Genomic DNA, 14655 nt, shown 5'->3' on the forward strand with positions numbered 1-14655 from the left:
CTCTGAAATGTAATTATCAGTTATTACAATATGTATAACAGTTACCTTGTGTACACCTTACATGAATAAACAAAGCCTTCCTTGCGTGTATTTTCTTTTTCAGCCAGTAATCTGTAATTTCTGTTTCTCACATTGTGTTTTACGGGCTTCACATCGAAGGTCAGCTAGGCGTTTGTACGGCTGTGGTGGTAAAGAGCAGCCAGCAACGCTGCCTGCGTGGGAGCTGCATTGCTAGCGAACCGGTGATCTCCAATTATTCCTGTTTCACATCAGCTGACTCCATTCTAATCCTGCAAACTTCCTAATCTTCTCATACCAGTCCCCTTCCTCATCTGCGATTTGCTTCCTTTGGCACCCGTTCAATTACTCTCACAGACCGCACCAGTCATCTGCTCTATGCCGATAACACGGCCTACCCAACTCCACTTTTTAGTCTTAACCACAATACCGACTACCCCCCCCTCCCCCCCCCCCGATTACTGTCTAACCCATACTGTCTTCTGCTTGTTTCGATGTTACGCCTGTCATTTTTCATTTCATAGCTCCCTGCATGGTCCTGAGCCTCTTATCAAGCTTATTTATTACCTTTCTTAGTTTTAGTCAAGGTTAGTACAGATTTCAGCATTGGTTAGTGCTGGTGAAATGCACCGATTGTATAATTTTCTTTTCAAGGATATTGGCAAGCTGCCAATCATGACCTGGAAATGCATACCATATGCACTCCGACCCCATTTTTATTCACATAAAGATTTCTGCTGAGGGAACCCTTGTGACTTCTTGGTCTCGATAATGTACATTTTAACAGCTTAAAGAGGATGGCAACAAATCACTAACTCTCATTCCCTTGCCATACTATTCAATGTTACCTTAGTCTTTTGCATATTAATCATCATACCTACCCTTAGACTTTGCCAGTTAAGGTCTTCAATAAACTCATTAATTGTAAGCCATCTTCGGCATTGCTGAACAGGACAATGTCATCCGGAAATTGCAGGCTGCTGAGATATTCCTTGTTCATTGTTACACCGAAACTTTCCCGATCTAACACTTTGAATACTCTTACCCCATTCACTTTCACAGCTGATGATCCGTCGGCCGAAAGGCCAAGGCCAAAGTCGAAGTGACCGGCGATTCACCGGCTGCTCAAAAAATGCCTGTTTCTGGCTATTTTTCATATATGGCAGCAGATTGCAGGCTATTTTGTAGTTGTTTTCGGTATTGCACACTAGACGGACATATTTGTCTACACTTTCAGCAGGAGTTGTTTGTAAAACGATGGAAAGCTTCCTGCTCACAAGACTCTGCTCTGTTGTGGATGTTGCAACCACCGTACCAGGCTTGAAAGAGAGCGTAAAGGCTTCCAAGTGGGCTAATTTTTTTCAGCAAATACCACCGGAAACTGCGAAGCAGAACCACTCAGTGCTGTGCTTAGCTTTCAAGGGCCAAGTTCAAAAGTCCATGAGGCGTTCCGAGTGCAAGGAACACAAAAGTTCACCTTGCGTTCCTTCACGTTCTAAACTTTTTTTAAGCTCACTTTTTATCTTTTTTTATGCAGCTGACGCGGAAGCCATTTGCGAACAAAATAAGTTAGACATTTTGCAAGTGCGATGCCTGTAGCAGATTTTAGAGCAATTTCTTTACTATGCAGAACACGCTCAACAAGTCAGAAAATGTGCTGCAGAACACCAGGCGGGGCGGAGCGCTGAACTGGTGGAAGCAAAGAGGTTAAGCAAGCAGTGAATAGCGCTGGCGAGATACAATGCCTGACACCCTCTTTAATCAGTATTTTTCTATTATTCTTGAGAACAATTTGTATAGCTGTGGAATGACTGTAGATAATATTTAGACTCGTGTAACGGCCACAGTTTTCTTCACAGTTTTGACGAGGTGCGACCCATACATGGCATCGAACCTTTTGTCCAAAATGGTGCCGGTGCAGCCTATTATACTTGTGCATACCCTGGATCCCTGGATGTACCATTACATCAGAGGTCAATGTGCAGCTCTCGCCATTTAGTAGCGGCACGCAGAAATACGCAGCGTGCGAAAATTTGCTGATGCACGTGCATGACATCGGGGCACCGAACACTCCATTGGAAATTTCTTTTTTCCAAATTTTGGGCTGCAAAGTTGGGGGTGCGGCCCTTACAAGAGTCTGTACGGTACTTACCAAGATATTCCTGTATGCTTTCTCCATTCCTTGACTACAAAATGCCTGCACGAGTGCTGGTACGCTACCAAATCAAACATATTTCTCTAATCTACGAAGGCCATAGGTTAATATGTGAGCTGATGCAAAAAAAAAATATGGAAAGATGAGATGGGATGCTCTAGCTTACCGGCAGAGGTGCTGGAGTGACTGGACTTGCTTGAAACGAGACACTGGATGCAGGAGCTGGACACGCATGGGACCCAGCACAGGACGCCGGTGCAGGAAGAACAGATAACGACCACTGCGCGAGTGCTCTACTGCATTCTCAATGAAGTCTACAATGGTGTTGCTGTGGAATTTCTGCAGGCAGCCAAAGCTGAAGTTGCCTGCAGTGTGAGAGACAAGAGTTGGGAGGTCACACTCATTCAGCAATCATCTGGATCTTCACATCTGCCCTGACACAAAATAACAGCTAGATGAGCAGGCTGCTGGAACAGACGGCGTGTCATGATGCAGTGTCCATGACAAGTGCAAAAACAATTGCCTCAGGTCAACACACCTGTCACATTACGGTATACAGACAGGCAGAAGGCAAGGATAAAGCAGATAAAGAAACATTCTCAATATTAAGACGATCCTGTGCATGGGAAACTAAAGGTACATTTAACTGGTTGCTTTCGAGCACACGAGTGCTACGGGGCAGTTTACATTCCTGCACTCTTGTGGGGCGGTTTACATATGGCTGGTCAAAATCAAGCGCTCGAAACACATTTGCCTGGTTCGTTCAAAGTGCTGCTCTCAGATTCAAGGTGGGAGCAGAACCAAGATCCAACAATCTCGAACACGTGGCTTCTACAATTGCTCTGGGAGACACTGGATGTTTGGCTAGGGCATGCTTTCTCAGGCTCCAATATCGAGAGGCCTCAGCACTAGCGCCGTAAACCATGTAGCGTAGTAGGAACCAGTTGAATGCACCACAAGGATCAGGCAAACGGCAGCAATAGTGAAAAGCACAGTTGTCAATCACAGGATCTAACGATGAAAATGGCCATCAGCCCCCTGCTTACTGAATATCGTTGAGCATTATGAATCGAATGGCAGTCGCTGTGACAGTTTAACAAAGTCTAACATGCATCGCTTACATTTGATAATCACTGACCTGTCACGGTATAAGCAGTAACGCTTGCGATGTGATAACAATCCGATATTGTGACTGCAATCTTGTACAAGTCCTAAAGTTACATATACAATAGGCTGAAAACATTGACATCATGGCAAAAGTAAGAAAAATAAAGAGCACATGGCAGGACAGCAGTGGTACTTAAAAACTGGTGGCATACAGTAGAGTTTCAGACTTCCGCGTGCAAAATGTTTTTGCTACAAGTTCATTATCATATTTTTTGAAAACACAGACCGGAAGAAGGTTGCAAGACGAATGTTTGGTGCAGGAAAGTAACACAGAAAGCTATCTTTCATTAGAGACCTGTTATTGTGCGGTGCTTAGATGAGCTCAGATCACCACGAGCGATTGCCACATTTTGCTTCTTGACGAGCTTACCTCCTCGTGGGTATTTTGCTACTTTCTGAACAGCTCTCTAGTGAAAATTGGTCATTAAAGGGCAGTTTTCCTTTACAACAATAGATGGCCATTAGCTGGCCTATCCTCTGCACTTCTACAGAATAAGATTTTTCACACTATATCACAGCTAGTGACCCCGACGCATTGTTGCATCGTCAGATAAATGAAAAAGGACTGCAATGGGAAGAACAGTTACAATGAAACTGGGATCGGGTGTAGGTGGGGCGAGAAAGCCTTGTGCAGAGAGTGCTGCGTTTCGAGTGCTATCATGGCGCTGGTAGTCTGCAGTAGTTCGTAATAAATAAACAATTATTCTTTGTATACAGTGTTTCTAGAGATGTCTGCGTTATTTAAACATTATATTGAAGGATGTTTTAGGTCATTAAAAAGAGTCGGCTATATTGATACCACTTTAAGGAAAAAAGAAACAAAGAAGAGCCCTCAATAAGCTAAAGAGCACTTACTCAATGACTGCACCATTAAAGGGCCCCTCAGCAGGTCTGGCCATTTTGAGCTGACAAGCGCAGGGCATACAATGCGCACTAACGATCGTGTTTGCAAAGAATTGTATCGCTACGCGTCGCGGAAAGGTCTGAACTTTCAATCCGAACACCATTTTCCTTTTCTCTCGCAGCAACCGTGTTCCAAGCCGGACGATGACGTAGTTGCGTCCCTACGCCTACGTAGTCGGGTCCACAGTGTGAAGTCGCTCGTGGTGACACGTGACTTCGAGAATTATTCAAGGCAACATTTGTTATTTGTGTGATCTGTTGCTTGAATTGAGCGACTCAAGTTTAGAGAAATAATAAAACACAGAAACAGAATATCTGTGTGTTTTTGTTTTACTTCGCCCTGAAACAAGAGAGATGTGCTTCTGCTTCGTCTGCTTGTTCCCACGGTCGTGCAGTCATGTGTGCAGGTACCGAAACTATGCCATTTTCTACCGTGTTCCAGCGCATGATCATGCTCTGCGATCCGTTTGTTCTGCCTCTGTATTCGTGCAGCGCTACTGAATTATACCGCTAGTCATGTGTCCTTGTGCACAGCGCAACAAATCGTGCACTGCATGAAACATCACAACAGCTCGCGTGCAACGCCGTCAGCTGAAGTGCGCAACGCCGGGTAAACAAAAAATCGAGGAGAAAGAAAAATGAAGGCGGGGCCCATGATGTAGGCGTCATGTGATCCTTGAGGTCCGTTATGTGAAAACGCAGGGAAGGAATTTCGCTTGCGGAAAATAGCTGGGGCGAGTGGAGAGAGTGTCTCGCTATGCAGTGGAGCTCGCCTTGTGAAATCATGGGTTCGTGGCACTGAAATATTTATATCTCAGCTATTAATGAGCCCGTTTAGGAAATGTTTGCAGCAGTACACTCCCTAGAGAACACGTAACTTCCAGCGTATATTTAAAATTATGGGGCTATGGGGCCTGGTGATGGGCCCTTTGAGGTCCAACAGACAATCCACATGCCCCCCATGTGTTGCCCAGCATCTCATGTAGCTCCAGTTTATTGCATGTAGCCTAGCACCACAAGTGTGTGGCACCACAAGAGTGTGGCACCACAAGTGTGTGGTTCAAAAGCGAAATGATTCCTAATAATTCTGTGCAGTGCTCATGTCAAAAACAGTGTTACAGACTTTAGAACTGCATTTGCGAAAGTGTGCTCAAAAGTGTAAAATTGAATAGTGGTCCAGCTGAACTATGGACAACACATTTTATAACTTATTGTTGCAGTATCTCTATGAAACGGGCCTGCATGCTTATATTTAGCTTCATTACGACGTTATGCTGCGTGGCAAACCAAGTACAAAAATAAATAAATTAGGAAGGAAGAAAAAAAAAACTGCATTTCTTGCTGTCTGGTCCAAAACAGCAATGCACACTGAAACAGTAATATTTATGTCTTTGTCACTGTAAACGTGGTCTCCACCATAAACTTCACCAATATTATTCTCAACTGTCTGCTCAGAGCAAATTACTGGCAGTGTGAAAGAAGTAGTAGTAGCAGCTTGATTGGGGGCAGAAAATTACAGACTCCACAGTGCTCTCTTCCTCCTCTTGTTAGATATGGGGCTGTTTCCTGCGCCTACTTCGAGTTCCCCAGACCACATCGAATCGCAGCACAGCTAATTGAGAAGCGCAGAAACGCGGAAAGCACATTCCAGAGGAGCGCTCGAGCAAACAAGTTTAAGGCCACAAGTTCACGTGCAAACAAGTTCGTACGCCGCCGGCGGAGCTATTCAATGCTTGACTTTTCCAGAAAGCGAAAAGATAGCCCAGCACTGTTGCAAGGAAAGTGGGTCCCGAAGCAAGGCGGCTGTGATGTACTGGGAAGGCCTGGCAGCGTAGCCCCCATACGCCCATTGTGCCGACGCGTTGCAAGCCAGCGAGGCAAGACCGCAGGGAGAAGTAAGGCACCGTGAAAGTAAGGCACCCTCCCGCCTTGGTCCGCCGTCGCCCCCACCTGGCTATTGTGACGGCGAGTTGTGAGTCAGCAAGGCAAGACCGCAGGGGGACCAAGCGGCGACTCTCTTCGCCGGGTATGACACCATTGCACGGGTGCCGACCATTGGCTGAAAATGGCGTCATCTGAGCGAACTCTCCCATTGGCCGAACATGACACGACTTCCAGTCCTCGAAGGGTTTAAAAGAAGCATTCCAGAGATTCCAGAGCAGTCCCTGATTCACCTCTCTCGAACTTCTTGCCGCGGGCCGCAGCGTCCGAGTAGCTGCCGGCCCGTAATGACTGTACGACTGTTCATTGACGTCTCACTGTATATAATGTAAAATAAATCTCCCAAGTGTTTCATCCCGAAGTCCGTCCCTCAACCCCTACAACTGGTTGGCAGCGGTGAGATCGCCTCCGAATGCAACAGCTGGTGGCAGCGCTACGGATCAACCTTCGTCGAGAGAGATCCTAAGGAACCGGGAAGAGCGAAGAAGAGAGAGCCTTCGTCGAAAGAGGTCCGAAGAAACTGGGAGTAGCGAAGAAGAGCGAGCCTTCGACCCAGGGAGTCCGGAGGATCCGGGAACAGCGGACAAATGAACCGGATGGCACGGTGCTGCAACCGTAAGTGAGCGCGTGGTTTTTTTTCCTTTTGATTCGCCAGACTCAAATGTTGTGTGTTCATTTTGATAGTTCTGGGAATCGGGAATTTGATGCATTGTGTATTTGCACAAATTAATTAAGGAAAACAGTTCTAACCACCTGTCGGGGCAGCTGCCATGGATCTTAGAAGGTTGACGAGGTTAGACTTGTTGGTGTGCGACGATTTGGGAGTTGAGGCGGACGAACAGATGAAAACGCCAGCTATCATAAAGGCAATTCAAGATAGTGGCAATGATGATAAAAGCATTGAGCTTGCTTGGGAAGTGATACAGGAACCATGGGAGCGTGAGCGTCGTGAACGTGAGCGTGAGCGTCGTGAACGTAAGAGTGAGCGTAAGCGTGAAGAACGCGAGAATAAACGGAAGCGTGAGCTTCAAGAACTTACTCTTAAGTGTGAGCGTCACGAACGTTAGAATGAACGCGAACGTGAGTATCAGGAACGTAAGCGTGAGCGTGAGCAAAAGTATGAGAGAGAGAAGGCAGCACTGATCAAAGAGATACAGTATTGTGATCAGTTAATGGCACAGAGACAACGGCTGCCTGAGAATTCTGTAGGTAGTACAGAGCGAAAGAATGAGGCAGCATCGAGCGGATTTTCGCCAAAAGCCGACGAGAAGAGTAGTGCCTGTGAGATTGGCTGCAGATTCATAAGTGGAGGGAAAAGGCTAGCTGCTAATGATGCCTTAGTGGCAACAGAGGCCGTTAAAGGCCGCAAGGAGAGCGACGAGGTGCTGTGCCAACAGATGACTGTAGAGACAGCTAGGCCAGCTGCGAACAAATTGGCACAGTTACCGCGCGTGTGCGTCGCTTGTAATGTTAGCGAGGTTGCTAGCGAAGAAAAGGGTACTGCTGACCCGAGAGACGCGAGCACCCATGTAGAGCCAGATCTGCGTGCAGAAGTGAAGTGCGAACTGGACGATGCAGTTGAGAGTAGTTCTCGGGATGGCGAGCTCCGTAGTTCACGAGAAAACAACTGCATTGTTCAGGGATCGGTGCGGCTCTCCGCCAGTCTAGATAGCCTAGATAGGGATGATTCCGTTGTTAATCATTCGGACTGTGCGCGTGAGACAGCGATCGATACCGACGGGCTGTGTGCCGATGCACAGCGTGAGCTGGGCAGTGCAGTAGAGGGCAGTTCGCAAGAGTGCGAGTTGCATAACTCGAGTAAAGCCTGCTGCATTGTGCCAGAGTCAGTTGAGCTGTCCGCCAGTTGAGGCAAAGTGAGAGTAGATTTTAATGTAATTCACTCAGACTGTGCGGGTAAGAGACCGATCCGGGCAGACAAAATGTGTACCGGCCAGCACGAGGCACGAGAAGGCGACATGAAAGCGAGTGCAAAGAGAAAGCGCCGTAAAAAGAAGCGCGGTAAAGACCGAAAGACGGTAACTAATGTAGCGCCGCCAAAGATGGCGAGAAACCCAAAAGGGCAGGGCGCGAGGAAAAAGGTGCGGTCGTCACGGACGATGTTGACGCATCCAAAACGTTCAAGCCACCGGTCAAAGGGGGACCGCGAAGCATGTTCTGCACGGACGCGAACAAAGGGCACGGGGCAGTTAAACTCCTCGTCGTTCCGTAGTTCTTTTCAAAGCTCAGCTTGCAGTACGAAGAAGCGCAAGGTGGCAGGACGAGACCAGGTGGGGAGTAGCGACGCGGTCAATCGAGTTTGTGAGGAAAGCGGGGCGCCAGGACGCAAATTGGCAGGAGACCGTAAAGTCTTGGGGGAGCTGATAGTGAGTCAGCCCTTTTGTTGTTCCTCGGCAGCCAGAATAGTTTCAAACCGCGACCACCTCGAGTCCAACTCAAAGTATGAGTCAGACATAAGCGTTTGGAAAGGGAGGCCAAGAGCGCTTCCATAGAAATGAAGTGTTTGTTTTTTTATTTTGAGCATCGGAAAGTTTTCGCGAATTGAGACTAGGATTTCTTTCAATGTGTAAGGTTTGAGCTTTGTTTGTGTTTTGTTTGAGAAGCTCGAGATTTGAAAGATGAGGTTTGTGTAAACATGTAGTCTCGCGAGTGTTAGTTAATGAGTAAATCGGCTTTCTTTTTTTGTGAGTGAGTAACCTGAAGGACAAGGTTATCGTTGAGAGGCCTATGGTAACGCGCGTGTGTTTTAGTTAACCTTCTTTTTTTTATAAGCGTTTTTTTTATTTTCTAAGGTTAACCGCGTAGTTTTCAGTGAGTGCATGATTTGCACTGAGAGGCGTCCTTAGTTCCTTTAGCGCGTGTCCTGTGTGGACGGAAGGAAGCAGATTTATGACTGGGTTGCTCGTGTGTGTTGAGGGCAGCCGTATTCCGACTTCTCTGATAAGTATGCGTGGAACGAGTTATTAAAAGACGCATTATTTTAAGGGTTTTGCGGAGTGTGTAAGTCCCGCAAGTTTAATTGTTCGTTTAAGTCACGTGTTCTGCAGGACTTTCAGGGAAGAAACGTGAGTAAGCGTAAATGAAAAGTTTGCCAACAACGCAAGTACGCGTTCTGTTTAGTGACCACAAGGCTAGTGCGCTTGTGATTACGTACTTGTGAGGTTCACCAGAATGTTCAGTGGCACCAATACGTGCGATAAGTACGCCACTGCGATAGATTGGAAACATGCTGTTCGTGTAGTTAGGCCACTCAAGTTATGTTCGGCTGTTTTCATTTGTTGTTTGCATCGTCAGCGACACTTTGTTTTGCAACAACAATAGTACTCTGGTCTTGTCGGCATTCGAGGAGAAATGGATAGCTGTTTGGAAGGGTGGTTGGAACTGTTTTGTCAAAATTGGGGAAATAAATGATCAGGGTTCATTTTGACTCAGTAATAGCCTGGCGAGTCAGGGGTGAAGAGCCTGCGCTTACACGTGGTGCAGCGCTGTGTTGTTTTGTTTGTTTGACGTATGTTTTCCAGGGCCCAGGATCCCGAAGTTCGTCAAACGAGGCTCGACACCAATACCCTGCACGTTCTTTCAGCGTTCCTCATGGCCAGCGAATTGAGTTCACCGGCCATTCAGAACAACCGGGGCGAGGACGAGCTGTTAGATATGGGGCTGTTTCCTGCGCCTACTTCGAGTTCCCCAGACCACATCGAATCGCAGCACAGCTAATTGAGAAGCGCAGAAACGCGGAAAGCACATTCCAGAGGAGCGCTCGAGCAAACAAGTTTAAGGCCACAAGTTCACGTGCAAACAAGTTCGTACGCCGCCGGCGGAGCTATTCAATGCTTGACTTTTCCAGAAATCGAAGGGATAGCCCGGCACTGTTGCAAGGAAAGTGGGTCCCGAAGCAAGGCGGCTGTGATGTACCGGGAAGGCCTGGCAGCGTAGCCCCCATACGCCCATTGTGCCGACGCGTTGCAAGCCAGCGAGGCAAGACCGCAGGGAGAGGTAAGGCACCGTGAAAGTAAGGCACCCTGCCCGCCTTGGTCCGCCGTCGCCCCCACCTGGCTATTGTGACTGCGAGTTGTGAGTCAGCAAGGCAAGACCGCAGGGGGACCAAGCGGCGACTCTCTTCGCCGGGTATGACACCATCGCACGGGCGCCTACCATTGGCTGAAAATGGCGTCATCTGAGCGGACTCTCCCATTGGCCGAACATGACGCGACTTCCAGTCCTCGAAGGGTTTAAAAGAAGCATTCCAGAGATTCCAGAGCAGTCCCTGATTCACCTCTCTCGAACTTCTTGCCGCGGGCCGCAGCGTCCGAGTTGCTACCGGCCCGTAATGACTGCACGACTGTTCACTGACGTCTCACTGTATATAATGTAAAATAAATCTCCCAAGTGTTTCATCCCGAAGTCCGTCCCTCAACTCCTACACTCTGGGTTCGTTAGCTGCCTTGTGAAGTCCTCATCATGGAAACATCGTTGCAACTTCAATATCGTTACTTAACTTGCATTAACCTTCCCACAACTGCCTGATGGATAGATCGGATTATCTTCGCTATTTATGGCACCACCATTTGACAAGTTTGGCAGACTTTTCTTGTACTATATGCCAGTTAGGGAAGTGGTAGTATTGGTTAAAGTGCCATTTAACCGGAGTTCCCAAAAAAATTTGTTCCATTTAAGCTAAGTTTGTTAACATTGTGCCTGTGAAAGACCAACCAAAGTTGACACCAACATTTCAGTTATCCAGGAATTATGTTTAAGCGAGTCTCATTTATCCGAAGTCCGCTCTATTTTCCCAATTCAAACAGCCCCCGAATCCGACATGCACCTACTTTCTATGTGTTCAAAACAGAAAACATGTAGAAATGACATTATAGCTCCTAAACAAAGTAGAGACCTTACATGCACCCAATTCACGTTCTTTTGACATTTCATATTTTGCATTTCTCAAATGACTGCAACAACTGCAAATGGGATGGTGACCCCTACCTATACTAACCACTTCCTAAGCTTGTCCTGCGACATAGGCAATTTGGGATGAAGATTCAAAAACACATTGTTGCTGCTAGCTTAGCAAGCCAAATAACTTAGCTTTTGAACTTGCTTTCATAACTGAAGACTGAAAGTGGTGCCTCATCGTCATTATGCTACACGAGCACGGTCATAGTCTCCTATATAATTTCCATGCCAGCTCAAAGGTAGCCAAGCTACCGTCTGCTTTCTCCCTCTGGTTGACGCAGTTTCCAACAAGGTATCGCTGCCAGCCCTGGGTAGTGCACACGATGATTGCCCATGCTTTTGTGTCTAAGCATGAGTTGCACTGTCACTCCCAAAGATTTTTGTATGTTCTTGGGATGCCATGGCCTACAATTGTTTCGCAAGGTGAAAGTCCGACGCTAAAAATAGAGTAGCTGGCATTTCATTTCACGAGATTCCTAGCGAAAGCGAAGCGAGAGAAGCGTGGTTGAAAACCATCACTAGGAAGGACTGGACGTTCAGTTCAGCTCCATTGTACAGATGCATGATTTTCTACCGACAGGCTATCACGGAGGGTGCAAAATTCAGAAGCTCAAGAGGGGTGCAACTCTTAATGTTTTTGACGACTACCATGAGAACATGCAATGAAAGCTGAAGAATGAACGGAGAAATGCTGCCGTGAGGAAACGGGTGGCTGCTGCTCACATCATTGCTGCGCTGCCTCTCAAGCAACAGACTGACAAGTGTAAATATTGCTGTTTGGTGCCTCTTCCAATAAAATACTGTTTTAGTGCATGTGAATTTTGCTATCGTTTGCTTCATACATTAAGAATATTTCACTGAACAATTCGGTTCAAAATGCTAACAAAGTGAACAATTTTCTTTCTGGTTTCGAAGACAACACACAAAAAAAAGTGTAATTTTCTTAAATTCTGATGTACATTAGTAGCAAATATTTTGCTGCGAAATAAAGGAAGGCCTATTTCAGCATGTGATAAGGAAAAAAATAGACATTTTGAGCTAGTTGGCTGTTTCATTGCTGCGCCCGTTAATTTCCAATTTTTTTCCCAGAATTTCAAACTTGCCATGGTGGTGTAGCGGCTTCGGCGTTGCGCTACTAATCTCGAGTTCACTGGATCAAATCACAGCCACAGCGTCCATGTTTCAATGGGGGTGAAATGCAAAAACGCCCATGTACCATGCATTGGGTGCATGCTAAAGACCCCAGGTGGTCAAAATTAATTGAGTGTCCCCCACTGCAGCGTGCATCATAGTTGTATTGTGGTTTTTACTCATAGAACCCCAGAATTTAATTTGCTCTTTTATAAACTTCAGCTGATATGAAATTTTACGCCGTCCTCAGAGTCGTACCATCAAGATTCTACCGTAGTCATTAAGAGCCTTCAGCCTGGCAGCTTTATGAAAAAGGCAGCTAAAAGTACTGTGGTTTTGTTTATCGAACTCAAAGGTACTGTAAATTTAAGATTTCTGTGTATAAATATCAGTTTGGTTGGTTGGTATAATATGGATACGAGGCAGTGCGTAGACCGCATGGAGACACACAAGTTGTTTTGTCTATAGGTCTGTCTTTAATGCAGTCAATCCCGCTGTATTCTCACCTTCACATGTGACGCTACTGTTTACTAAGCGCTAGCACAAGTAGACTAAAATTATTACATTAATGTGTTTCTGTATTTACACCAGTTAATTTCACACTTACTGCGATGTTAACACCCCGCTAGCAGCAAGGCGACAATGCTGCTCCTTCATCTGCCTAACCAGGGCTGTAGTCTCCATTTGGGGGCCCACATTTAAAGCAAAGCTTTCTTTGCCTACCGTTCTATGATTTCACCTGGGTGGGTCGGTCAGCAGGCTGGTCGCTGCTCAGGTTCTCGCAGAGTAGATTTGCATCCACTTTAAAAAAGATGAGATTCAGGTCCAGCTGCAGGATTCTAACCTCAGCCCCTCAGCGCAGCAGCCCGATGCTTTAACCATTACACCACTTCGCGCACATAGACTTCTCTCATGCCAACCTAAGGTAGCTTTTTTCAATGCTCGTCGCATGGGGATGGTTATGATTCCCATACTATAGCATGTACTCACAATGGAGAATCAACCAACAAGCGTGTTCTTGCGTTGGTTACTATGGTGATTCTCACACTAAGGCACATACCCACAACAGGATTTGGCCAAGAAGTGGGTGGTACATATCTGATGAGAAGCCTGCCGTGCCTGCAGTGGCCACAAAACTAAAAGTGCTGAACATAGCCACAAAGCGAGCAACTTTGATGGAACTGTCTCAGAGTGCTAAAAACTGTGAGTTGGTGAAGTACAACCCGTCGAAATCAACCATCTCGATGATTATGATGGACAAGAAAAGATCGCCAGCTCCGACGCCTACTCGATGGACAGAAAGTGCCCGCAGAAGGCCACCTACGTGGACGTAGAGGATGCGCTGTTTAGGTGGTTCATTGACGCACAGGCTTGTGACATTCCAAGAGGTGGACCAATGATGCTGGGCAAAGCCAAAAACTTCCCATTCCTGCTAGATTTTTCTGACTTCTACAGAGGTAATGGCTGGCCACATCGATTCAAAGTTAGACATGGGATTGTTTTCAAATTGACTGTCGGCGAGGTGGCTTTGGCAAGCGACCAAGACGTTGCCACTTAGCTTGTAACAAACCGAGCCATTATTGCGAGCTACGCGGAGCAGGATGTGTATAATGCAGATGGAAACCGCCCCCGATCAGGTCTGCACTGCAGAAACAAGAGAGTATCATGGACTCAACTTGGGTGAGCGAAGCTACAACTACATCAGAGACTTCCTGTCGCGCCGCACAGTCACCCTCGCGGTCGGCAGCATGACATCCGACGAACATACACTAGGAAGCACCGGCACTGCTCAAGGATCGGTCATATCCCCGCTCCTTTTCAACCTCGTGATGCTGGGTCTCCTGGCCTACCTCGACGAGATCGATGACCTCCATAACACCTTGTATGCAGATGACATCACCCTGTGGGTCGACAAGGGCAGTGACGGTCAGATAGAATGCACCTTACAAGCAGCGGTCTCTGCAGTCGAAACCTACCTCCAAGACACAAGTATCCGACTATCTCCACTGAAATCGGAGCTGCTCGTCTACCGCCCGCGCCGCCGGCCCAAGCCTACAGCCGAATCGTGCCAATGTGACGACATAATCCTCTATACGCAAGACGGCTCCTGCATTCCCCGAGTCCCGAAGATACGCATCCTAGGCATGCATATAACATCCAACAGGTCAAACATAGAAGCTATTCGCAAAATCGAAGGCAAGGTTACAGCGGCTACCCGCCTGATCAAACGCATTACAAACAAGCACACGGGCATGAAGGAGGACAGTGTCATGCGCCTCATACACTCTTTCGTAATCAGTCACATCACTTATGTGGCTGCCTTCCACAACTGGAATGTCACTGAAAGGGAGAACATCAACACCCTT

At 46.9% G+C, this 14655-nt stretch overlaps 1 protein-coding gene across 1 annotated transcript in view; it reads right to left on the minus strand.

The window, feature by feature from the left end:
* LOC126531644 (uncharacterized) overlaps window positions 1-14655 on the minus strand; it is a 43615-nt gene that overhangs the window by 15286 nt on the left and 13674 nt on the right. Inside the window, exon 4 of the mRNA XM_050179262.3 lies at window positions 2340-2538. Coding sequence (XP_050035219.1) covers window positions 2340-2538 — 199 coding nt within the window. The remainder of the gene's footprint in view (window positions 1-2339; window positions 2539-14655) is intronic.

This window comes from Dermacentor andersoni, chromosome 5 (genome assembly GCF_023375885.2).
Source record: "Dermacentor andersoni chromosome 5, qqDerAnde1_hic_scaffold, whole genome shotgun sequence".
Lineage (NCBI taxonomy): Eukaryota > Metazoa > Arthropoda > Arachnida > Ixodida > Ixodidae > Dermacentor > Dermacentor andersoni.